Here is a 23,197-nt window from a genome sequence, read left to right on the forward strand (position 1 = left end):
ATTTTGAAGGCGTTTAGAGTGTTGGAACAGACTTCAGAAGGCTGTTTCCCTTGGTGCTAGGCCTAACACACTTAGGAAACAATCTAGGATGACACCAGGGTGACAGAAAGCTGTGCAAGATGGATCAGACGAATTCTTCCAACTCTTTCTCCCCAAGGTTGGATCCATGCTGTGTACACTCCCATGGACACGCTGGTTTTTGGCGGCAACTTCTTACACAGCTTCAACATCCCTATGCAGCTCCGGATCTACAGCATCGAGGACCGCACGCGGGTAAGGACCTGTGGGAGACCCGTGCTGGACACTGGGCCACACCTGGTGTGGCATCTGTCATCTGAGAGCAGCAGTGGGAAGGAGGCCTGACAGATCCTCTTGTCTGTTTTGCAGGTCCCAAATAAATTTCGTTATCCCTTCTATTATGAGATGTGTTGGTACGTGCTGGAGCGTTATGTGTACTGCATCACCAGCCGCTCCCACCTGACCAAGGACTTCCAGAAGGAATCCCTCAGCATGGGTACGTCCAGCCCTTATTCCTTCCTTACCCCAATCCAACTGGCTTCTTACACCCTCCTGCTGGGGCACTGGCTCAGCAGCGTGCCAAGCAGGGGAGGGCTGGGTGGGGATTTTTTTGGGCATGAAGTCACAACCAGCCAGACTTCTGCTTCCTCCTATAGCCCTGCAGCAGCCCAGGTTCCTCACAGCTGTGAAACTAGCACACAACCAGTTCAGAGCCTTATACAGAAGAGATGGGGGAGAAGTTGCAACGATCACCACAGTGCTGTGGGCAGAAATTCTCTCTTGCTGGCCAGGGCCTTCTGCACACAGGGTTTGAGGGGCTGACACAGTTACTTGGAGGGCTCGGCGACCTCACGGTCATGAGTGAGTCCACATCCTCTTTATCACATCATGAAGGCAGCATCAAGGTCCTGAGCCCTCAGCTGAAGATCCCCAGCCCTCCAAAGCAAAATGAGGTTGAATAGGGCTTTGAGCAACATTTTGTAGTGGAAGATATCCAGGCCCATGGCACTGGGACTGGACTAGAGGACAGTCCAGGTCCCTTCCAACCCAATTCCATGAAATTAAGTCTATGACATGAAATTTAGTCTAGGGCATTTGCTATTTCTTCCTCTGGGACCTTTTTCCATATCTAGTGCCCTGCATTCCCACAGACAAGCCAGGAATGGGGGAAGTGTTTAGCTGTTCTTTTCCAGCTTCTCTGTTCCTTTCACCTCATACAAATCTGTTGCTCCAGCATCCCTCATGACTGGGGGGATCCCACTAAACAGAACACTTCCTGTGATTGCTCTCCCTGTTTCTCCATCATGGTAGATATGGAGCTGAGCTCCTCGGACTCGGTGAACATGGAAGAGGAGGAGGAGGAGGAGGATGATGAGGATGCAGCAGGGAAAGAATCCCGGCGCCCCATGACCAGGAGGTCCATTCTCACCAGCCCTATCGCCAATGGTGCCAACATGGACTATGACGAACTGGGCAAGAGCTGCCAGAGCAGCCTGCCAGGGCTCAAGAAGACCCCATCCATAGACTCTTCTGACTCCAGCCGGGGCTCCCAAAACGGGACCCAGGCTTGGGACCCAAGCGGCGGCAGCCCCCGCAAGAGCAGGAAGGTGCACCTGACCCAGTTTGAGCTGGAGGGGCTGCGCTGTCTTGTGGACAAGCTGGAGTCACTCCCTCTGCACAAGAAGTGTGTCCCCACCGGCATTGAGGACGAGGACGCCCTCATCGCTGATGTCAAGGTAGGCCTGAGCAAGTGCAAAGCACTTCCCACGAGGAAACTGGGCTTCATCCTCACCCTACCCCTATCCTGGGGCAGGATTGGTGTCCTCCTCTTCCTCTTTGTGAGGCTGATGTTACACCTGAGGGACATCCCTGGGATTTGGGGTTGTGAAAGCAGGAGGGTGGCTGCGCCCTGGCTGGATCCCTTAAGGCTTAGTGCAGGAGTGCTCGTGGCTGGTGCAGTTCACTTCCAGTTTTGGCTGTGGACTCTGTGACAGTTGGAGCCTTTTCCTTGCCCCGGGTGGATTTGGCTTTGTTCCTTTGAGTTGTTTGCCCAGGGTGTGACCTGAAGTTATGAGAGTCAGTTATTTTGGGCTGGTGAGGGTTGTTTGGATTTTATTTGCCTTCATCTGTTGAGCTGACCCAATGAGCTTTGGTGTTCTAGCTGTTTCAGCACTGAAGTGGGAATGTCAGCTTCACTCTATCCCCAGAAATCCATTCTAGTCCCTAAAAAGTTACCTTCTGCTCCCCTCCATGCTGTTGGTGTTCTGTACAGCTGCTTGCCTGTACCAAAGCTGACATCCAGACACAGCCATGCATGTGTCCTTGTCTTTGCCATTGATTTTATTTCCAGGTGCTGTCTCCTGATGTTTTTTGTGAGATGTTTGGGTAAATCCAGAGCTCTGCTGTGTTTGAAGCAGAGGGTGTGGCTCTGGGGTCTTGGCTGAAAGAGTCTAGGTGCTGTTAGGGGCTGAATTTTTGGTTTTCTGTGGCTTTTCAGGCATCCTGTGTGTGCTGTGACCTTTGAGAATGTGGCATGTGTGTTTCTGAGCCCTGTATGGTGCTCTGGAGGAACCTGAGCTGTGGGCTCTGTGTTTCACCCTTGGGCTGACGAAAGGAGACTGGCGCTGGGTGTTTTGAAGGCAGAGCCTTAAAGGTTGTTGGTGTTCAGTTGGAGTTTGAGACCTGATCAAAGAAAGGTGTGCCTGTGGATTTGGTGTGACCAGGCCTCTGTGTCCAATTGTACCTCGCAGATGAGCTGCAGGTGACAGTCTTTGTGGTCCCAGACAGCTTCCCTGAGGATGTGCTCCTTTAAGCTGGCTGTCCTTGGAGGTTTGGAAGTATCCTGAGCTGCAGGACTCCATCCCTCAGGACTGGCATCCTCAAGGCATCAAGGTCCTTAGTCACAGCCTGCAGTGGCTGGGGAAAGTGGGACAAGTTTGTCCAACCACAGCAAAGCTCTACTTTCAAAACCCATTTTCCACAGAGGTGATGGAAGTGGCCAGTAGAAGTTGGCTTGTAAAGCCTGGGAAGGGCTTAAGACATTTCTAGCTAAAACTTCTAACTGGGGCCACCAATCTGCAGCAGGTACTTTTGCCCTTGTGTCACCAGGTAAGGTCATTGGTGGAGCTGGGATCTGGCCAAGATGGAAAGCTGCACTTTGGTCTGTGCTCCCCATGGTCAGAACGTGGCGTTTTCTCATCCAGGCATGCCACCTTGATCAGCCCATCCAGTGCCACCCTCTGCCACCCCAGGCACTCCAGGAGCAGGAAAATGCTGCCTTTTCCCACAGCCTCTTGTGTGGTGATCAGGATTGCAGGGTGTCTGTGTGTTGGGTCATGTGGAGAAATATGTATCCTATCCTGTCACAAGTTCAGCCTGGAGCGTCACTTGGCGGGATGTGACCCTTTGGATGTGACAGTGTTTGCTTTCATCTCTGTGGCAGGAATTGTCTGAAAACTCTGAGTGTGATGGAGGTCATTGGAAGGATCATTGACAAAGAGGGAATTTCTGAGAGGTCCTGTTGTCTTTTGAGTGCTTCCATCCATGATTTCTGACCTCTCTGTGGCAGTTTCATGACTGGTTTTGACAGGAGGATGCTCATGAGGCAGCTGACAGCAGGTCTAAAGCCAGGCCTCTGTGGCCTGGCATAAACGGGTTATATCTGTGCTGTGCATGGAGCTGTTGGAGCACTAAGGATTGTAGAAACAAGATAAGCCTCTCCCTGAAGTGCTGATCCTGTCTCCAGGGCCTCATCTCAAAACCTCTGGTGTGGCATTGGCCACTACCTGACTGGGCAATGGGCAGAGAGAGAATTTGGTGAGGACTGGGGATGGTATCCTCAGGGATGGGTGAGGAAGTTCAGGGTGGCCTGTGAGCTGTGCCAGGAAGGTCTCCCGTGGTGGGATGGCAGCACTGGTCACGCTCCTGCCTGCGGGTCGGAGAAAGCCCATACCAGGGGCCGGAGGGTGTCACTGGTTGCACAGTTGGTGACAGTCCGGGAGCCAGGTCAGCGTGTGACTGACTGGCTTCCTGGGAACACAAAGCTGGAGTTGCCTGCAGATGCTTTGGATGCATCAGAAGTGGGAGCAGCCGTTGCTCCCCTGTGCTGTTTGGCTTTATTTCAGGAGTTTCCTCCATTTTAATTGCGATGTGTATCTGGGGGGCGTCGTGGGGGGGGGCTGGGATTGCTTGAGGACACCTTGATCGCCCGGAATGGATCTGTCCCCCTCTAGCGGTTTGGTCCCCGGTGCCTTTGGGAATGTAGCTGCTCCCAAACTTGGCTGGCGGGATGTTTGTCCCTCCAGGTCGGGAGTGTGGGGGTGCACACCCTGGGGGGAGCTGCAAGGGGGATGACCCTGCCTGCATTCCAAAGCCCCCCTCTCTCCAGCGGGGTCTCCCCGATCCCAAACCCGCCTCAGAGCAGACAAAAGAAAGGGGCCGGGGAGGCTGGGCCTGAGCGGGACGGGGTAAGGGCTCTCGGCCACGCTCTGCCCGGCCCCGGGGAGCCCGGCCCCGGCCTCTCAGATTGCGGCGGCGGCGAGAGGGAGGGATCCCGGGGCGGCCGGTGGGCAGCGCCGCCCGGACCCTGCGCCAATCCCCGCCGTCCCGGCCCCTCCCGGCGCTGCAGCAGCGCGGCTCTGCCCTCCGCTTCCTCGCTCCCTTTTTCTTTTCTGCCATCTTCCCGTTGCAAAGCATTGCTGGGAACCGCATGTGGGTGACGCAGCAGCATTGTCTCCGGCTCAGGAAGCTGCCGCCGCCGCTGCCCAAGGGCTCGGGAGGAGCACGCGGCCGCCAGTGCGGCTGCTGGGGGCGGGGAGGAGCCGGGGGCGCTCGGCGCGGGGGGCGCAGCTGCTCCCCAGCCATGTCCCCGAACACCGGGGGTCCGGCCGGGGTCTGAGCCAGCCCCCGGAGGTGTCCGGGCAGAGGGGAGGGGGGCCCAGCCCTCACAGTGCGGGCACCGAAACAAAGAGGGCTCGGCAAACTTCACCCCAGAGTCTCGGCAGCTCCAGAGGCGCAAGGTCAGGCAGCTGGCAATGCTCGTGGCGCGGGGAGGGGACGCGGGGACGCTCCGGTCCCGGACAGGGTGGGAGGGGACCGCGGGGGGACTCCTGCTTCCCCGGAGGGGTCCCTGGCCGGTGCTTGGGCTCACCTCTCCCGTTCCCGGGGCGCTCTCGCCGGCACCGCTGCCCGGGCGCTCTCCGGCCGCGTGTGCGCAGGGTCCCCTTTGCCGCGTCCCGCCGGCCACAGCGCCACGGGACACGGGGGACTAGCGGCCTGTCGCCCACCCCGGCTCCGAGCCAGATGCAGCCGCAGGACCGGGAAGCCCCCGCAGTCCTTCAGCTCCCTGTTAGGGAGCGTGCCTGAGCCGCCCCCACCCCTGCCCCGACCCCGGTGCCACGGGCAGGCGGACGCTGCGGTTCCGGTCCCACGATGTCCGTGTGGGAGCTCCGAGCCCTGACCTTTTCCCTCGGCGTGCGCTCGTGGGGAGGCGGAAGGTCTGAAGGCGGCACGCTGCGCTGCCGGGGAGCCCAAGGGACACTGCGGCTTCCTGCCTCCCCAGACACCCGGAAAACCGGGCGGGGGGCACGCCAGGCACCCCCTGCCCTGGCCCTGCCTGGCAGCGGGAAGCACCGCCCGCCAGGATGCCGGCAGGAGGCTCCTGCCTGCGTAACCATGGCAACGTCAAGTAAATAAAGCACCTTTGCAACCGACAAATTCGGTGGGGAGTGGATGTGGGGAGGGGGCTGCGCTGGAGGGTGCTGAAAGGACCGGGCTGAGCGCAGGAGCCCCATGCACCGGGAGCGAGGGGCTGTTGTGCCGGAGGGCAGCGTGCCAGCCCAGTCGTTGCCCAGGGATCTTTCCCTCCAAGTCAAAGCCAAACCCCAAGGCAGTGCGGGGGAGCAGCTCTCAGCTACTGGCAGCTTGTGCCAGGCCACGGAGGGGGTGCTGGGGCATCACATCCCGCTGCTGCTGCACCCTCTAGGTTGCCCCGTGTCTGGGGAGCAGCTGGGGAGGTAATGCTGACGAATTGTCCCCCCAAAATCCCCCCACGGTGCCGAATCTTGGTGCTCTCCACTTCTACCACCACCCAGCGTGGGGCCTCGTGGCTGAAATGCAGTTGATGAAAGCGCTGGTGCAGATCAACTCGACAGAGCTTGTCTGTCTCATGTGGGGAGGAGGGATGGTTGCTGGCGGGCGTGGGGAGAGGAGGGCTCCTTCCCAGCCGCCTTTGAAGCATGCTGGCCTTGGCATCTGGTCAGAGCCTGCCTCGCTGGCGGGAGCCATGTTTCCCTCTGCTCACACCTGTGCTTTTTGTCTCTCTGCTGTGTTCCCCCCACCTCTCTCCATTAGCTGCTGTTGGAAGAATACGCAAACAGCGACCCCAAACTGGCACTTACAGGCGTCCCCATCGTCCAGTGGCCCAAGAGAGATAAGGTAGGAGCTGCAAGGAGGGGACCCAGATGGGTGTCACGTGTTGAGTCATTTGCCAGGCCTGGGGTGAGGTGGCACCGCTTCCATACCCGCCTTAGGTGCAGTGCCAAAGTGGGATGTGGGTGCAGCCACCTCCACGGCACTGAGGGCAAGCCCAGAGATCTCCCACCATGCCAGTTATCCCGGCTCAGCTGATGGGTGGTAACCAGATCAGCCTTGGCTGCTCCATGTTCTCCCCCGTTTGGTTGTGCTTGGTGAACAGGGAGCCTTGTTGTGGGAGGAAGGGGTGATCCTGCTCTCCTAGGAGCTCTCTGGATTGACAGGGAGAACCCTGGATGGCCTGAGGAATGTTGTGTATCAGGGAAGGCCTCACTGTGGTAGGTGTGGGGTTGATGGTCAAGAGCAGTCCAGCCCCTCACTGTGAGGTGAACGTGTCCCTTGTGTCCCTGTCCCTGTTGTAGGATTGGGTCTCACAACGCCAAGCAAGGCAGCTCTCTCTCAGGAGTCTCTCCCTGTGGACAGCAGCCAGCTCTTCAGCAATGGGAGCTTTCCATGCATCCCTGCCTTTCCCTGTCCAGCTGTGCTCATAGTCCAGGGCCCACAGCTGGGCTGCAGCCCAGGCTGAGCTCGCTGGGCAGATGGAGGCACAGAGCAGCCGGACTTCCCCTCTGCAGTCTGCCTTCCTGTGGCCTGCCAGGATGGCTCCCAGAGGTCACTTCTTCCTTCCTGCCAGGAGATGGGCTCACAGGCAGGCTATGGGAAAAGCAGGACCCCATCACACTGGGAAGGGTGGGTAACACCCCGTTAGGGAGTCTGGAGACAAATGACCCTCTCAGACTGCCCTTTGGAGGTGCCTCTCTGCTTGCCTGCCCTGCCCAGGAGATCCACAGTGATACTTGTGCAGCACAAGTATCTTGGGCAGCTTTTCTGGGAGAAGTGACCTGGAGATGTGTGCATGCCTTGGGTTACAGCACTCAGAGGCTTGGCACATCCCCAGGCCCATCCTTGGGAGCCTGCCCTTCCCCAAGCCATCAGCTGTGGTGCACAACCCAGCACAGCCAGTCTCAGAAGGATGCTGCAGCCAGCAGATTTCCTGTGAGGGCTGATGGGATGCACGGTGACAGCTGGAGAGCTGTGCTGTCCTACCTGCACCTTGTTTTGTAAACAAGGAGGGTGTGGGTGTTCCCAATGTCCATTGAGCTCTGGAAAGAGCAACCAGAGCTGTCCCCTTGTGCAGTTGGCAGGGTGACACAGAGAGGACAGCCTGGGTGGACCTTGTCATTCCTTGCCTTGGTAGGAAAGCATGGATGCTGTGGGATGCTTTTGGGACTCAGCAGCCCTTTCCAGACCCATTTGAGCCCTAGCAGGGGGTGAGAGGAAGGGGAGCTCTTGGTGTGGGGTGGTGTGAGGAGTTTGGGAGTGTGCTCCAGGAGAAGTGGCAGGTCAGCGCTGATCCAGGCACCTTTGCCTGCGGAGTGCTGAGGGAGCAGAGCTGCTCTCTGGCATGTTATCTGCAGTCGTAGTGCGGGATCCAGGGAGCAGAGATTTCCAGATCCCAGCGGAACGCAGCGCCTCCCTCTCCTCACCCAATTCCCTCTCTCCCTGTTGCCAGCTAAAGCTCCAGGCCCGGCTGCGGGTGCGCCTTCCCACCATCCCCATCACCAAGCCGCACACCATGAAGCCAGCACCGCGCCCGACTCCCGTCAGGTCCACGGTGTCTCCCATCGTGTCGGGTGCCCGGCGGAGGCGGGTGCGGTGCCGGAAATGCAAGGCCTGCATGCAGGGCGAGTGTGGCATGTGCCACTACTGCAGGGACATGAAGAAGTTTGGCGGGCCCGGCCGCATGAAGCAGTCCTGTGTCCTCCGGCAGTGCTTGGCGGTGAGTCCAAGTTGGATTCCTGGGGGATAGCTGGTTGCTAGTCCATGGTTCAGGTAGTAGGGAAGGAAGGGAGGAAGGCTGTCCCACCGTGCCCTGGTGTCAGCCCTGCTTTCCTTTGTAGCCCAGGTTGCCTCATTCGGTCACGTGTGCACTTTGCGGGGAGGTGGATCAGAACGAGGACTCGCAGGACTTTGAGAAGAAGCTCATGGAGTGCTGTATCTGCAACGAGATCGTTCACCCTGGCTGTCTGCAGGTGAGCAGGGCACGTGCTGGGCAAAGGGGGGCTCTGCTGTGGGGCTGGGCTGCTGCTGACCCCCTCCTCTTGTTGCAGATGGATGGGGAAGGGCTGCTCAATGATGAGCTCCCCAACTGCTGGGAGTGCCCCAAGTGCTACCAAGGTGACGACACAGAGAAGGGCCAGGTAAGGAGCAAGGCAAGGATCTGTGTCCTGCATCCCTCCCACTGCATCCTGCCAGGGATGTATTTAACCAGCGTGGGCTGGGAGTGTAGTGATCAGTGAGAATGAAAATCATGGGGGTACAGCACTTGAGGGCTTGGGCACATCCTGCTGCAATGCAATCCTGAGATATTCCACTGTAAGAGACACTGGACTGTTAGGCACAGAGTGGAAGCCACCCCCAGCCTCAAAGGATGCCCCTTTTGAGAAGGGGTTAGGAAAATGCTTGTTGCCGGTGTGGGTGGACTTTGGTCCTCATGGTACTTAGATGAGCTGTGAGGAAGAAGTTACTTACTGTGAGGGTGGTGAGACCCTGGCAGAGATTGACCAAAAAAGCTGTGACTTCTAGGGGTGGAAGTCTTCAAGGCCAGGTTGGATTGGGCTTGGAGCAACCTGATCTTAGTGGAAGGTGTCCCTATCTAACCCAAAAACCATTCTATGATTTCACTGGGCACTGCTGGTGCAGGTCCTGGTGTTTCCCTGGGGAGGAAGAGAAGTGAAAAGCCTTCCCCAGGCCTCATTCCCGCTAACCAGCCACCCCCTTTCCCCACAGAAGCGGAAGGTGGAGGAGAGCGATGACGACACAGCGCAAGCCAAGGTGCTGCGGCCCCTGCGGAGCTGCGAGGAGCCCCTGACCCCCCCACCCAATTCACCCACCCCGATGCTGCAGCTGATCCACGACCCCGCGTCCCCACGCGGGGTGGTGACGCGCTCGTCCCCGGGGGCCGGGCCCAGCGACCACCACAGCGCCAGCCGGGATGAGCGCTTCAAGCGCCGGCAGCTGCTGCGGCTCCAGGCCACGGAGAGAACCATGGTGCGGGAAAAGGAGAACAACCCCAGCGGCAAGAAGGAGCTGTCAGAGGTGGAGAAGGCCAAGCTGCACGGCTCCTACCTCACCGTGACGCTCCAGCGCCCCACCAAAGATGTCCACGGCACTTCGATTGTCCCCAAGCTCCAAGCCATCACGGCCTCCTCGGCCAACCTGCAGCACTCGCCGCGCGTGGTCATGCGCCACGCGCCTGCCAGGATACCCCTGCGGAGCGGGGGCGACGAGGAGGCGGCCGCCGAGGAAGAGGAGGAGGAAGAGGAGGAGGAGGACGAGAACGCGGAGGAGGGGGGGGCAGCCCGGCTGAACGGGCGCGGGGGCCGGGCGCAGGAGGGCGAGGAGAGCTGTGTCCAGCGCGAGGTCTGGATGTCCGTGTTCCGCTACCTCACCCGCAGGGAGCTCTGCGAGTGCATGCGGGTGTGCAAGACCTGGTACAAGTGGTGAGTGTGGGGACTCGTCCTGGGGCTGGGGGTACATCTGTGGTGGACACCCAGAGGGAGCGGGGCGAAGGATGTCGCCTCAGTGCCTTCCCATTGCTCCCCAGAACCAGGCAGTGTCATTGTAGCCAGCCCTGCTGCCTCTGCCATGTGTGTTCCCAGCTCTGTTGTTCCCTTCTGCCTTCCTCCTGGCCCCTCAGCTGTCCCCTGCTATGTCCTTGAGAGGTGCCAGTGCCCTTCCCTCGCCCATCATGCTGATGGTGCTTGCCCTTCCCAGCCTCCCTTGCTGCCTCGCCTCCCAGCAGGCAGGGAAGGCAGGCTGAGGCAGGATGGCTTTGCTGGCTGGAAACGCCTCGGGGGACAGCAGGCCCGAAGACAATGCTGGCACCGAGACAGCTGTGCATGGAGGGCTTGGGAACAGACGGAATGGAAACTGGGAGGTTTCTAACAGCCGAGCAACAGGGATTGCCTGCTTTGATCAGCAGCTGGTGGCAGTGGTGTGGTGGAGGAGTGTCCCCTCGCCTGCACTTTCAGGGACTCAGCTAAGCTGCCATGGGGTCCTGGCTCTCCACAAACTCCCATGGGAGAGGTTGAGTTTGCTCCTGGCGAAGGAGCAAGCTCTGCTGGGGCTGTGGGGTGGGACACACAGTGTTTTGCCTGCTGGGAGTAAGGATCCTTAAGATCAGGAGAAACACCCAGAGTGGGGCAAGCAAGCCTGCAGCTGCAACTTGGATTTTTATTTTGTGGCAGCAAAACCCCGCTGGGGCTGCGCAGGATGGGCTGACACTTTCAGCAGCCTCCCATGCTTTGGGGAAACCTATGGAAACCAGGAGGAGCAACCTTGTTCTGGGGCCACGCCAGGGCTGGGCTCCTTTCGGAAGCCAGGCAACCTGCTGGCTGTCTATTATCCCATGGTGCTCTTGGGACTCAACTTTCAGCTTTGTCCTTGTCCCCAGGTGCTGTGACAAGAGATTGTGGACAAAGATAGACTTGAGCAGGTGCAAGTCCATCACCCCACAGGCGCTGAGTGGCATCATCAAAAGGCAGCCGGTCAGCCTTGACCTCAGCTGGACCAATATCTCAAAAAAACAGCTTACATGGCTCGTCAACAGGCTGCCAGGTGAGTGTGGGCTGGGGAGGGGTCCCTTCCTCTGCCACCAGCCTGTTCCAAGGCTTCCTGAGGGCTGGATCATGGGGAGAGACACCCCGCAAGCCTGGGAGCTCCTGGGTGCCTGGGTCCCATCACCCAGCAAGTGTCCTACCCCAGGCGAGGAGGGGACCTACATCCTCATGTGCCTGGAAAAAGATGGTGGAGATCTGGGATGCCTGGGAACCGACCAAACTCGTCTAACTTGTTACCTGCCTCCCTTCTGCCAGGCCTGAAAGACCTCATCCTAGCAGGCTGTTCCTGGTCTGCGGTCTGTGCCCTCAGTACCTCTAGCTGCCCCCTTCTCAGGACCCTCGATCTTCGGTGGGCAGTAGGAATCAAGGACCCTCAGATCCGGGACTTACTTACGCCTCCAACAGACAAACCCAGTAAGCTGCTGCTGCCCTGGGGCTGCCTGGGCTGGACAAGGCAAGGTCCCCAGGGCAGTCTGTCCACTCTGGTTCTCCCTCTGCCTGTGCAGGTCAGGACAATCGCAGCAAACTCCGCAACATGATCGACTTCCGGCTCGCCGGGCTGGACATCACGGACGCCACGCTGCGCCTGATCATCCGCCATATGCCCCTGCTCTCCCGCCTCGACCTCAGCCACTGCAACCACCTCACGGACCAGTCGGCCAACCTCCTCACCGCCGTGGGCTCCTCCACTCGCAACTCCCTCACCGAGCTCAACATGGCAGGTGCGTGCCCTGCTCCGGGTGCCTCCAGGATTTCCCATTCCTCCTCCCGGTGCTGGCTGCTGGAGGTGTCCCCCTCACACTCCCTGTGCTCTCCCCGCAGGCTGCAATAAGCTGACGGACCAGGCCTTGCTGTACCTGCGCCGCATCTCCAACGTCACCCTCATCGACCTGCGGGGCTGCAAACAGATCACCCGCAAAGCCTGCGAGCACTTCATCTCGGACCTGTCCATCAACAGCCTCTACTGCCTGTCCGATGAGAAGCTGATCCAAAAAATCAGCTAGAGACCCTCCCCGGGGCAGACTGAGGAGAAGGAAAAGAGCCCATCCCGCCCCTCTTGGAGAGACGCTCCTCCACCTCCCCCCTTGCCCTGCGTGTCCTGCCGCTGCCTCCCACCTGACTCGGCAGGCAGGGCCCTCGCTGGCCTCGCTCCACTGTCCTTCCTCCTCCTCCTTCCCCGGGACTTCTGCCGAGGAAGATGTCCCGCCAGGCTGGCCAGTACCAGAGGAGGAACGGGCACATGGCAGGGAGCCTGGGTCTGGAGGCTGGCCGCTCCCGAGGCAGGGGGCTGTAACAGAGGCCTCTGTGCAGAGAAATGGGGCACCCTCTCCCCCCAGCTTTTCCCCTCCTCCCCGTCGTCTCCTTGCCTTGAAACACTTGTCACTTCCCCGGTAGCACAAAGCTTGAGGGTTGAGGTCTCTCCGAGGAAGTGGAAGCAGAGCCAGAACACCCCGTCCCCCTCTGTGTCGCCACCAGCTCGGCGCTTCCCTGCGCTCTCCCCCCTTTGCCTTTCCCTTCCCCTCGTCTGGCTGCAGGGACTGCTATCCATGCCCCGCCTCCTCCCTCACATCTGGCCGGTTCTTTGGGCACCCAGGGCGGGAGCCCCGTGGCCGGGGTGTCCCGGGAGCAGGGGCTGGGGGATATAACTCGTGTGTCCGAGGGGATGGAGCAGGGGAGAACCCACAGGTACACCAGAGCTCAGGGAGGACTCGGGAAGCATCAGCCAGGGGTGAGTGAGCACGGGGCGGGGACGGGAGCTGCCTCCTCTTCCTCCCCAGTGCCCGGCACCACGAAGCACTCTTGGGGCCAGAGGGGCGAGGGCTGCTCCGCGGCCTGGGACCGAACTGGCATCGTCCTCTCCTTCCCCCCACCCCCTTTTCGCTGCCGATTTTCCTTTGCAATGAATGGTTGGTCCAAAGAACCTCTCTCTAGGGCAGCAGAGAGCTTTTTGCACTTTAAGAAAAAACAACAAAAAAAAGACAAAAAAACAAAACAACAACAAAAAAAAAAAGACAAGAAAAAAAACGAAAGGAAAAAAGGTTGGAATCTTCTTTTTCTGGGTCACTATTTTATTTCCCTCCCTGTCCTGCCTGTGCCTGGACGCTCCCCCTCTCTGTCCCCACGGTGTCAGCACCCTGCTCTCTCCCTGGCAGCGTACCGATAGCACAATCCGGGGTGTCCCCTCCGTGCCACCACCGGTCCCCAGCCCCGCAGGGGTCCCCGGGGGGGCAGCCCGCACCCCCCTGCTGCTTCAGAAGCAATAAAGGAGGAGAGGCGGCCCGCGGGGACTGTCCCCGCCAGGGGGACACCAGGGGACAATCCCGCAGTGCCTGTGACACGGGGCAGTGCGGCCGAAGAGGAGCCGGAGGGCTCGGAGCAGGAAACCCGCCCCAGGCGAGAGGAGGAGCCTTCGGCCTCGGCCTCTCTCGGCGGTGGCTCCCGGGAAAGACGTCGGAAGAATTAAAGCTTTTCTTTTTCCTTTGGATTCCTTTTGAGTTTTGCAACGCGAAAGAAAATTTCCAGAGCTGGGGTTGAGAAGGGCCGGGTGCTCCCTCCTCCGCAGGGACAGCACCCCCTTCCCGCCGTGTCCCCCCCACCCTCCAGCCGCAGAGACTCCGGCGTGCGACCCTCCTCACCACCCCGGCGTGGTGCAAATCCACGAGGAAGAAAAAAAGAGAATTATATATAATAAAAATCACTTAGTGATTTAAAACCAACCCAGCCTGCTCCCTAAAGACAACTCCTGCAAGCAAAGTCACTTGTTTAAGGGTTTGGTTGTGGTTTTGTTTCGTTTCAATCCCCCCCTCCCTCCTTTGCTCCTTCCCTCCCTTCCCCGGAGAAATATTGTAAATATCTATTTTTTTGTTGGCGATTTAGAGTCCATCTCTGATGTTTGTGCTTTAAAATTAAATGTAAGCATTAAGGGTAAAAGTATACCAAGTCTTGCACTCTCTCAGCTGGGTTTGGAGGTTCTTGGCTGGGGCAGAGGGAGGGCACCTACTTGGCAAGTGGGTTTGGTTTTCTTTATTTTTCCTTTTTTTTTTTTTTTTTTTTTAATTTTGGGGTTTTTTGCTTCCTGAGCCTTGTCCCATGCTGGATTTTCAGAGAAGCTCTTTGCTTATAACATATTAGCACCATGCTGGGCGAGCTGTTGTGGAGGGAGAGAAAACCCCAGCCTCCCACGGGAAATATTTTGTTTCTTGGGGGTGGATTTTTGGAATTTAAAAAAAAAAAAAAAGGAAAGAGAAAAAAGATCAACTAAAATCCATGAGTGTGAGCTCCCCCCCTGTCCCCAGCACTGGAGCTTTCTCAGCTGCTCGAGAGGACACTGCAGCACCGTCGGTGGTGGCAGCTGTCCTGGTGTCCCCACTGTCTCCTGGCGGGTGGTGGCAGCTGTCCCTGTGTCTCATCACCTCCTGCCAGGGCCACAGGTCCTCCAGAGGCCTGGGGGGCTCTTGTCTTCCACATCCCTTGGGAAACCTGCCCTCTCCCAGTGGATTCCTGGGCCACCAGGGTGACATTTAGCGTCCCCCACTCTGCGGGGATGTCACGGCCCAGGTCCCCGCGGCGGCTGGGCTGTGACATTTGCATGGCGAGGCAGGTGACATCATCTTCCACAGGTGGCTGAGACAACTGTCACCCTCCCTGTGCCCTGGTCCCCAAGTGCCACCACGTGCCTCCCCCGGTGATGCACCGGAGCCAAACCAATCTGAGCGCCCCGACCGCCTGCCTGTCCCCTCCAGGTGTCCCCTCGTGGCCCCGGGGACAGGGACCGTGCACACGGCGTCACACCCGCTGCCATGCATGGCACATGCGGTCACACGCTGTGGTACGGAATGACACACACGGTGTCACGCACACACAGAGCCACTGTCACGCACACCCGTGGTGTCTCTCACACAGTGTCACACACACAATGGCACGCACACAGACGGCGGCACACCCCTGGTGTCACACCCCTGGTGTCACACCCCCACGCTGGCACACGGGCATCCAGTGCCACACACCCAGCGTCACACACGCAGTGTCACGCACCACTGCCCCACACACACCGGGTGCCGCGGCCCCTCCCGGGCGGGCGTGGCGGCGGCGCTGTCCCCGCCCAGCCCCGCTGTCCCCGCCCCGCGCCCCGGTGCGGCCGCGCCCCGTTCCGCGCTCCGCTCCCGCCGCTCCGGGCGCTGCCGCCGCCCGCGTCCCGGGGCCGCCGAGCCCCTCCCGGCCGCTCCCCGCTCCTCCGCCCGGCTCCTCTCCGGCCCCGTTCCGCTTCCGGGCGCGGTTCCGGTTCCGGGGCCGGCGGGTCGGGTCGGGTCGGGCCGGGGCCGGTGCGGCGCCGGCGGCGGGGCCGGCGGCGCGGCACGATGGCGGACCTGGAGGCGGTGCTGGCGGACGTGAGTTACCTGATGGCCATGGAGAAGAGCCGCGCCGCGCCCGCCGCCCGCGCCAGCAAGAGGATCGTCCTGCCCGAGCCCAGGTGAGGCCCCGCCGCTGCCCCTCCGCTTGTCCGTCCGTCCGTCCGTCCGTCCGCCCCCGGCTCCGCCACCCCCGGTCCCTCGGTCACCCCTTCCCGGCCCTGTTTGTACGCGCCCGCGGGTCACAGACACCTCCCGCACACGTGTGTGCCGGTCACACCTGGCCTGACACACGGGCATGGACACACGGACATGGACACACACGGATATGGACACACGGACATGGACACACACGGATATGGACACGCGGATATGGACACACACGCGGATATGGATACACAAGTGTCATGCCTGTTGCACAGACAGACACACGGACATGGACACACACACACACTTCCTGCCTGACACAGGGACACACAAACACAGACACACAGACACACACACATCCTGCTGTCCCACCCAGCTGAGTGTCCCTTCTGTCGCCGCCGTGTCACACCCATGTGTACACACACACACACACCCCTGTACCCAGGTGTGCAGAGGGTCACGGTCCCCTCTCCCCCTGCCATACCCTGGTGCCCTCCTGTGCCTTCACTGCCAGGCACCTGTGAAGCTCTTTTAGGGGTGACACTTGTCCCCACCCTCCTTTGGGCTCCAGTGCGTGGGACACGCTGTGCTCCTGGCACCCACAACGTGCCACACTTGGGTGGGGACACACAGGATGGTAGGACATGCATGCCACCGGGGCATGGGGACACGGGAGGAGGAGGAGAGGAGGGATGGGGAGCAGGGGTCCATCAGGGGCACGGCCGAGCCTCTCCGTTGTGTCCCCAGCATCCGCAGCGTCATGCAGAAGTACCTGGAGGACCGGGGAGAGGTGACATTTGACAAGATCTTCGCACAGAAGATCGGTGAGCTGGGGACACGGGGGCTGTGGGGGACACGAGGGGGCATCTGGGCCAGCACCCACGAGCACAGGGGCAAGCGTGGGTGGGCTGGGGGGCTGCACTGGTGGCCACCAGGACAGCGATAGTGGCCACGGGAATGGCAGGGGGGCTGTGGGGCCAGGCTGGGCTGGGCTGCCGGGGGCTGCGCCACGTTCCCCACCCTGTGTCCCCTGTCCTGTCACTTCCCCCCACGCCAGCAGAAACCGTCTGGGGCAGGAAGCGCCTCTCACTTCCTCCTGCCGCTCCGGCGGTTTCCGGGCACGTCCGCCCTGCTCCGTGTGCCCGCCCGTGCCCCTGCCCCCACTGTGCCCCACAGCAGCCCCCTCGCTGCCCCACGCTGTCCCAGGGCGCTGCTCCCCACTCCGCCTGTGTCCTTGTCACCCTGTCACCCTGCCAAGTCCTCACTGGTCCCTGCTTGGCACTTCCCCAAGCCTGGCACTGGGGTGGCAGCAGGGCTGGGACGGCCCAGGGGATGTCCCTGTGTCCCTTGGCCTGGGCCGAGGGGCTGTCACCTCTCACCCTGTGACTCTACCCCTGCAGGCTACCTGCTTTTCCGGGATTTCGCCTTCAACCAGGCCGAGGAGGCCAAGCCCCTGATGGAATTTTACGAGGAGGTGAGAGAGGGGGACCCAGGGGACAGCTCCCTGCGTGCGCCAGGAGTGGGGTTGGTACCTCCAGGGCCCATGGACGCGGTGCCAAGGGCACCACCCGAGGTGACGCTGTCCAGGGAGCTGGGAGATACTGTCTGAGGGCATGGGATAACCCCTCCCACGGGACATGGCACCCAGAGGGGCCACAATTCCCAGCGTTCCACGTGCCCCCGTGCCACTGGAGCTGTGCCCTCTCCAGATCAAGAAGTACGAGAAGCTGGACTCGGAGGAGGAGCGAGCCGCCCGCAGCCGCCACATCTTCGACCATTACATCATGAAGGAGCTGCTGGCCTGCTCCCACGTGAGTGCCGGGCGCTGGGGTGGGAGGGATGTCCCCACTGTGCCCAGTGTCCTCAGGGGCAGCTCCACACCCCCCACAGGCTCCATCCTGGGAGCCACATCCCAGCCCTATGGATAGGGCTTCCTCTGTGGATCCCTGCCTGGCCGTTGTCCCTTCTGCCCGAGGTGACACGGTCCTGTTCCCCTCACAGCCCTTCTCCAAGAGCGCCACGGAGCACGTCCAGAGCCGCCTGAGCAAGAAACTGGTGCCCCCAGATCTCTTCCAGGTGGGCATCACCTGGGACAGGGAAGGGATCCTTGCCACCTGTGACACTCAGAGGGTTAATCCTTAGAGGGGGCTGGGGGTGACAGGAGTCCCTGAAAGTGGGAGGGGGGTGTCCCAGGAGGAATGGGGACCCCAAGGGATGGTAAGAGGGTCCCTAAAATGTTGGGAGTGAAGGGGAATTGCTTGTAGTCCCCATGGGGTGATGGGAGACTGGGGGCTGGAGGTAGCAGGGGGTCCTCAGAGGGAGGTGATTGGGACCCTGGATGTCACTCTAGGGGTCCCCAGGGCTGGTGATGTTGGGGTCCCCAGAGACTGAGGTGGCAGAAGCATCCTCGGGAGCCTGGAAGTGGCAGTGGGGGGATGTGAAATCCCGGGGGTGGAGGAGACCCCACATAATGATGGGATCTGGGTGGCCCTGGGGACCCAGCACTGAGCCCTGTGTCCTCCCCAGCCCTACATTGAAGAGATCTGCCAGAACCTGCGTGGGGGCATTTTCCAGAAATTCATTGAGAGGTGAGTTGGGAGGAAATTCCCATGCAGATTGGGGTGTCCCATCCCACTGTCTCCCAGCCCGGAGAGCAACCAGGGGTCCCCACACTGGGGACTCGGGGGTCTCTTCCTTTCCCAAGTGTCCTGGGGGGGGTGCTCCCTGTCTCCAGACAAATCCAGGGAGTCTTTGAAGGCCGTGTTTCTCCGGGAACTCCACTCTTGCCCTCTCTGCTCTTCCTTGCAGTGACAAGTTCACGCGGTTCTGCCAGTGGAAGAACGTGGAGCTGAACATCCATGTGAGCAGGAATCCCTGCCCCTCACCTCCCAGGGAGGGGGATGTGCTTCCAGCGAGCCTCTGTGTACCCTCACCTGGGAAAACTGGGGCAGGGCTTGGTGTCCAGGCTCATCCCAGTCTCCTCCTCACCCCTCCAGCTCACCATGAACGACTTCAGCGTTCACCGAATCATCGGCCGCGGCGGCTTCGGGGAGGTCTACGGCTGCCGGAAAGCGGACACGGGCAAAATGTAACGGGAATGCTCCGGCACAGAGGGGCCACCTGGGGTTTTGGCGTGCTGGGGGGTCCCAGTGGCATTGCTGTGGTGACACATGTCGGGGGGCTGCGGGAATATTGTCATGGCTGCGGGCGCCCGGGGCTGGCAGGGCCGTCACGGCTGTGACGGGAGCTGGGTGCTGGCCCTGTTGAGGGGACATGGTGGCTGCAGGGACTCCGTGCCCCCCCCCAGGTACGCCATGAAGTGCTTGGACAAGAAACGCATCAAGATGAAGCAGGGCGAGACGCTGGCCCTCAACGAGCGCATCATGTTGTCCCTCGTCAGCACTGGGGTGAGGGGACACGGGTGCTGGGCTGGGGACAGGGGACGGGGACAAGGGAGGGTGACCCCATGTCTCCCGCCAGGACTGCCCGTTCATCGTGTGCATGTCCTACGCCTTCCACACGCCCGACAAGCTCAGCTTCATCCTCGACCTCATGAACGGTGAGACCCCGGCCCTGAGCCACTCCCGGGGCACAGAGCCCGCTGCTCACACCTGCTCCGTGTGACAGCCGGTCCCTGTCCCCACAGGGGGGGACCTGCACTATCACCTGTCCCAGCACGGCGTCTTCTCGGAGGCAGAGATGAGGTTCTATGCGGCCGAGATCATCCTGGGCCTGGAGCACATGCACAGCCGCTTTGTGGTGTACCGTGACCTCAAGGTGACCGTCCCCACCCGCAGGACATCCCCAGGCCTTTAGAAACCCCTCCACAGCCCTGTGGGCACCCACAGGTGTCACAGACCCTGCAGGAGCCCTCAGAACGCTGTGGGCACTCGCCCAGCCCAGAGGGCACCCTCAGGTCTAATGGGCACCCCAGCAGCAAAATCCATGGGTGCCCTGAGCCTTCGGGGGCACTGAGACACCCCCAAATCCTACAGAGCCCCCCGGCTTGCCACCCCATAGCCTTGGGCCACTCTGGGGCTCAGCGTGTCCCCCGGTGTGTCCGCAGCCAGCAAACATCCTCCTGGACGAGTTCGGCCACGTCCGCATCTCCGACCTGGGCCTGGCCTGCGACTTCTCCAAGAAGAAGCCCCACGCCAGCGTGTGAGTGTGCCCACACCCCTGCCCGCCCTGCCCCCTCCCGGGGCGGCCCCTGACCCCCCTGTGCCCCCTCCCCAGGGGCACCCACGGGTACATGGCGCCGGAGGTGCTGCAGAAGGGGGTGGCCTACGACAGCAGCGCCGACTGGTTCTCGCTGGGCTGCATGCTCTTCAAGCTGCTCCGGGGGTGAGTGTGAGCTCAGCTGGGCACAGCTGGACACAGCTGGGCACTGCTGAGCCTCCTGAACCTCCACGCCGCAGGCACAGCCCGTTCCGGCAGCACAAGACGAAGGACAAGCACGAGATTGACCGGATGACCCTCACCATGGTGAGTGGGGGCACTGAGGGAGCCACGGGTAGGGCGTGGGCACCCCTGCTCTGGAAGGCACACAGTGAGTCAGGGACAGCTGGTCATTGCCTGGAGCACATGTTTGTGCCCATCTGTGTGTCAGTGTGTGTCCCTGTTCCCGCTCACCAGTGTGCTCATGGAATCTCCCGCAGGCCGTGGAGCTGCCGGACTCTTTCTCCCCAGAGCTGCGCTCGCTGCTCGAGGGGCTGCTGCAGCGGGATGTCAACCGGCGCCTGGGCTGCATGGGGCGAGGGTGAGCGTCCCCGAGGCCCTCGGGAGGCCACACAAGGTGTGCTGGCACAGTCCCCCTGCGGCCACGCTCACCCGCCCTCCTCCTCCACAGGGCGCAGGAGGTGAAGGAAGAGCCCTTCTTCAAGGGCCTGGACTGGCAGATGGTGTTCCTGCAGAAGGTGAGGGGTGGGTGCCCATGGCTGGGGACAGCGACAAGGACACAGATGTGGGCAGTCACCCCTCTGACCCCCACTGCTGCCCACAGTACCCGCCACCCCTCGTCCCGCCCCGCGGTGAGGTGAACGCGGCCGACGCCTTCGACATCGGCTCCTTTGACGAGGAGGACACCAAGGGCATCAAGGTACCGGGCACGGGGGCCGAGTGTGGGGGTATGGGGTGTCCTGCAGCCCCTCACCCGAGCATCCCACCCTGCCCAGCTGCTGGAGAGCGACCAGGAGCTGTACCGCAACTTCCCGCTCACCATCTCGGAGCGCTGGCAGCAGGAGGTCACCGAGACCGTCTTTGACGCCGTCAACGCCGACACCGACAAGCTGGAGGCTCGAAAGAAAGCCAAGAACAAGCAGCTGGGCCACGAGGAGGGTGAGTGAGGCCGGGGACCCCCACCCTGAACCACCCCTGGCCGCACCCCGGGTGCTGATCCCGCCTCCCTGTGATCCCAGAGTACGCCATGGGCAAGGACTGCATCATGCACGGCTACATGGCCAAGCTGGGCAACCCCTTCCTGACGCAGTGGCAGCGCCGCTACTTCTACCTCTTCCCCAACCGCCTGGAGTGGCGCGGGGAGGGCGAGTCGCCGGTAAGGGGGGCACGGCACGGGGGGGGTGAGGGCTGGGGGACACCTGGGGGGACCTCGGTGAGGGCTCGGGGACCGGGCTGAGCCTGTCCCCCCAGCAGTCCCTGCTCACCATGGAGGAGATCGACTCGGTGGAGGAGACGCAGGTGAAGGAGCGCAAGTGCATCCTGCTCCGCATCCGCGGGGGCAAGCAGTTCGTGCTGCAGTGCGACGTGAGTGTCCCCCCCCCCCCCGCCCCCCTGGCTGCTGGCCACCTCCTGCTGCCTGCTAGCCATTCCCCCTGCTGGCTACTAGCCGCCTCTTGCATGTTTAGTCCTTCAAGCCATGCCAGGACATCAATACTGAAAACATGGGGCACCCCTACAGCCCTGGCACCATGGGGAGGCCCAACCTCCCTGTGCCCTGCCCTGTCCCCCCTCCTGACCCAGTTGCCTGCCCCACAGAGCGACCCCGAGCTGGTGCAGTGGCGGAAGGAGCTGCGGGACGCGCAGCGCCAGGCGCAGCAGCTGCTGCAGCGGGTGCCCCGCATGCAGAACAAGCCGCGCTCGCCCGTGGTGGAGCTCAGCAAAGTGCCGTTCATCCAGCGCTCCCCCAACGGGCTCTGACCCCTCCCCGCGCCCCCTTCCCCCTTCCCACCCCACCTCTAATTTATTGGGTTGGGTTCCCGCGTGTCCCCCCGCTCTCCGTGTGCCCGGGGGCTGTGGGGGGACACGCCCGGTGCCGGTGTCACCCGGGGGCGCGGCTGCGGTGACGCCGCCGGCGCCGGGCACGCGGCCTGGCACCTTCTCCCCGGTGTGCCCCCCGGTCCTCCAGGAACTCTCCGGCTCAGATGAAGGCAGCCCCCGTCCCTCCCGCCCGCTTCCCAGTGCTGTGTGTGCCAAAGGGGCCGGCGGGGACCCCCGGCCGGCATGTCCCCCCTCCCTGCGCGGCTGTGTCCGTCCCGTGGGTGACACCCCCTCGTGTGCGTGTGTGGCTGTGTGTGAGTGTGTGCCCAGGGGGACCCCCTGTAAATACTGTGCCACGGGTCCCCTGCGCCCCCGCCTCTGCCGCTGCCCCTCCTGCCCCTCCCAGGGCACCCCCAGCCCCCTGCCCTCCCTCCTGAGGAGAAAGGAGCAGTTGGGACCCCCTTAAATCAGCCACGGGTGGGCATAGGGGTGCCCCCTGCCCCCCCAGTCCCTGGCAGCATCTGTAAATATTGGTCTCTGGTCGCTCTGCTCCCGGTTGCTGGGGCGGCACTAGGCAGGGTGGGCACAGGGCAGAGCTGGGGCAGTGGATGAGTGAGGTTTTCATGAGCAGGGATGTGAGAATGCAAAAAAAAAAAAAAGAGTTTTTATAATAAAAAGATAGAAAAACATCATCCGGCTCCACCTTACTGCCGGAGGGAGAGATGGCTCCGTGCCGGCTGAGGGTGGCATGGAGTCCTTGTCACCTCCTGTGGTGTGGGAGCTTCTTGTATGTCCCCCTATGGACACATCAGCACTTCGGGAACATCCCGGAGCATCCCCAAGCCCCACAGGATGGCCGTCCCGGGCCAGCATGGGCTGTCCCCAGGGATGATCTTGGCTGTCACTTGTCATCAGGCAGTGCAGGTGCCACCTCTCCTGCCCACACCCTGCCTGCGGGCAGCGCGTCAGGGCGAGGCGCAGCTGGGCCGGTGCTCCGGCATTCCTGGGGAGCCGGGATGGGATGGGATGGGATGGGATGGGATGGGATGGGATGGGATGGGATGGGATGGGATGGGATGGGATGGGATAAACCCAGCAGTGGATGCACGACGGTCCTGAGCACCAGGTACCCACTGATGTTATGATGTAAAAGGGGTCAGGGAGCCCCGGGCAGCCCCCGGTACCGCAGGTCAGCTGGGGGAAAATGGGTCCCTGGTTTTAACCCCGCTGGGAGAGTGTGAGAGAGGGCGGCCCCGGGCTGTGTCCGGTGCCGGTTCCAGTCCCATTCCCGGTGCTGCTGCAGTGGCAGTGCCC

General features: G+C 61.5%; 2 protein-coding genes across 3 annotated transcripts in view; both read left to right on the forward strand.

Annotated features, from left to right (window-relative positions):
• The window catches only part of KDM2A (lysine demethylase 2A), a 32,717-nt gene extending 19,550 nt beyond the window's left edge, over nt 1-13,167 (forward strand). Inside the window, exons 11-22 of the mRNA XM_068194325.1 lie at nt 158-273; nt 388-514; nt 1,330-1,754; nt 6,370-6,453; nt 8,063-8,329; nt 8,451-8,582; nt 8,661-8,750; nt 9,340-10,052; nt 11,006-11,169; nt 11,427-11,585; nt 11,678-11,893; nt 11,994-13,167. Of these exons, the coding sequence (XP_068050426.1) occupies nt 158-273; nt 388-514; nt 1,330-1,754; nt 6,370-6,453; nt 8,063-8,329; nt 8,451-8,582; nt 8,661-8,750; nt 9,340-10,052; nt 11,006-11,169; nt 11,427-11,585; nt 11,678-11,893; nt 11,994-12,175 (2,675 nt within the window). The 3' untranslated portion in view covers nt 12,176-13,167. The remainder of the gene's footprint in view (nt 1-157; nt 274-387; nt 515-1,329; nt 1,755-6,369; nt 6,454-8,062; nt 8,330-8,450; nt 8,583-8,660; nt 8,751-9,339; nt 10,053-11,005; nt 11,170-11,426; nt 11,586-11,677; nt 11,894-11,993) is intronic.
• Nucleotides 13,168-15,317: 2,150 nt separating this feature from the next.
• GRK2 (G protein-coupled receptor kinase 2) lies at nt 15,318-22,572 on the forward strand. Of its 2 annotated transcripts, none has more exons than XM_068194328.1 (21): nt 15,318-15,642; nt 16,415-16,491; nt 17,068-17,141; nt 17,377-17,478; nt 17,669-17,743; nt 18,194-18,255; nt 18,476-18,527; nt 18,664-18,755; nt 18,975-19,074; nt 19,148-19,226; nt 19,314-19,444; nt 19,734-19,828; nt 19,904-20,011; nt 20,086-20,152; nt 20,326-20,426; nt 20,517-20,583; nt 20,670-20,765; nt 20,842-21,004; nt 21,085-21,221; nt 21,320-21,430; nt 21,662-22,572. In XM_068194328.1, the coding sequence occupies exons 1-21, from the start codon at nt 15,530-15,532 to the stop codon at nt 21,821-21,823; spliced, it is 2,064 nt and encodes a 687-aa protein (XP_068050429.1). In that variant the 5' UTR covers nt 15,318-15,529; the 3' UTR covers nt 21,824-22,572. The 2 variants fall into 2 exon arrangements, with proteins under 2 accessions (XP_068050429.1, XP_068050428.1); XM_068194327.1 differs by having other exon boundaries at nt 15,320-15,642; nt 21,317-21,430.
• The last annotated feature ends 625 nt before the right edge of the window (nt 22,573-23,197 follow it).

This window comes from Anomalospiza imberbis, chromosome 6, assembly GCF_031753505.1.
Source record: "Anomalospiza imberbis isolate Cuckoo-Finch-1a 21T00152 chromosome 6, ASM3175350v1, whole genome shotgun sequence".
NCBI classification, from domain to species: Eukaryota; Metazoa; Chordata; class Aves; order Passeriformes; family Viduidae; genus Anomalospiza; species Anomalospiza imberbis.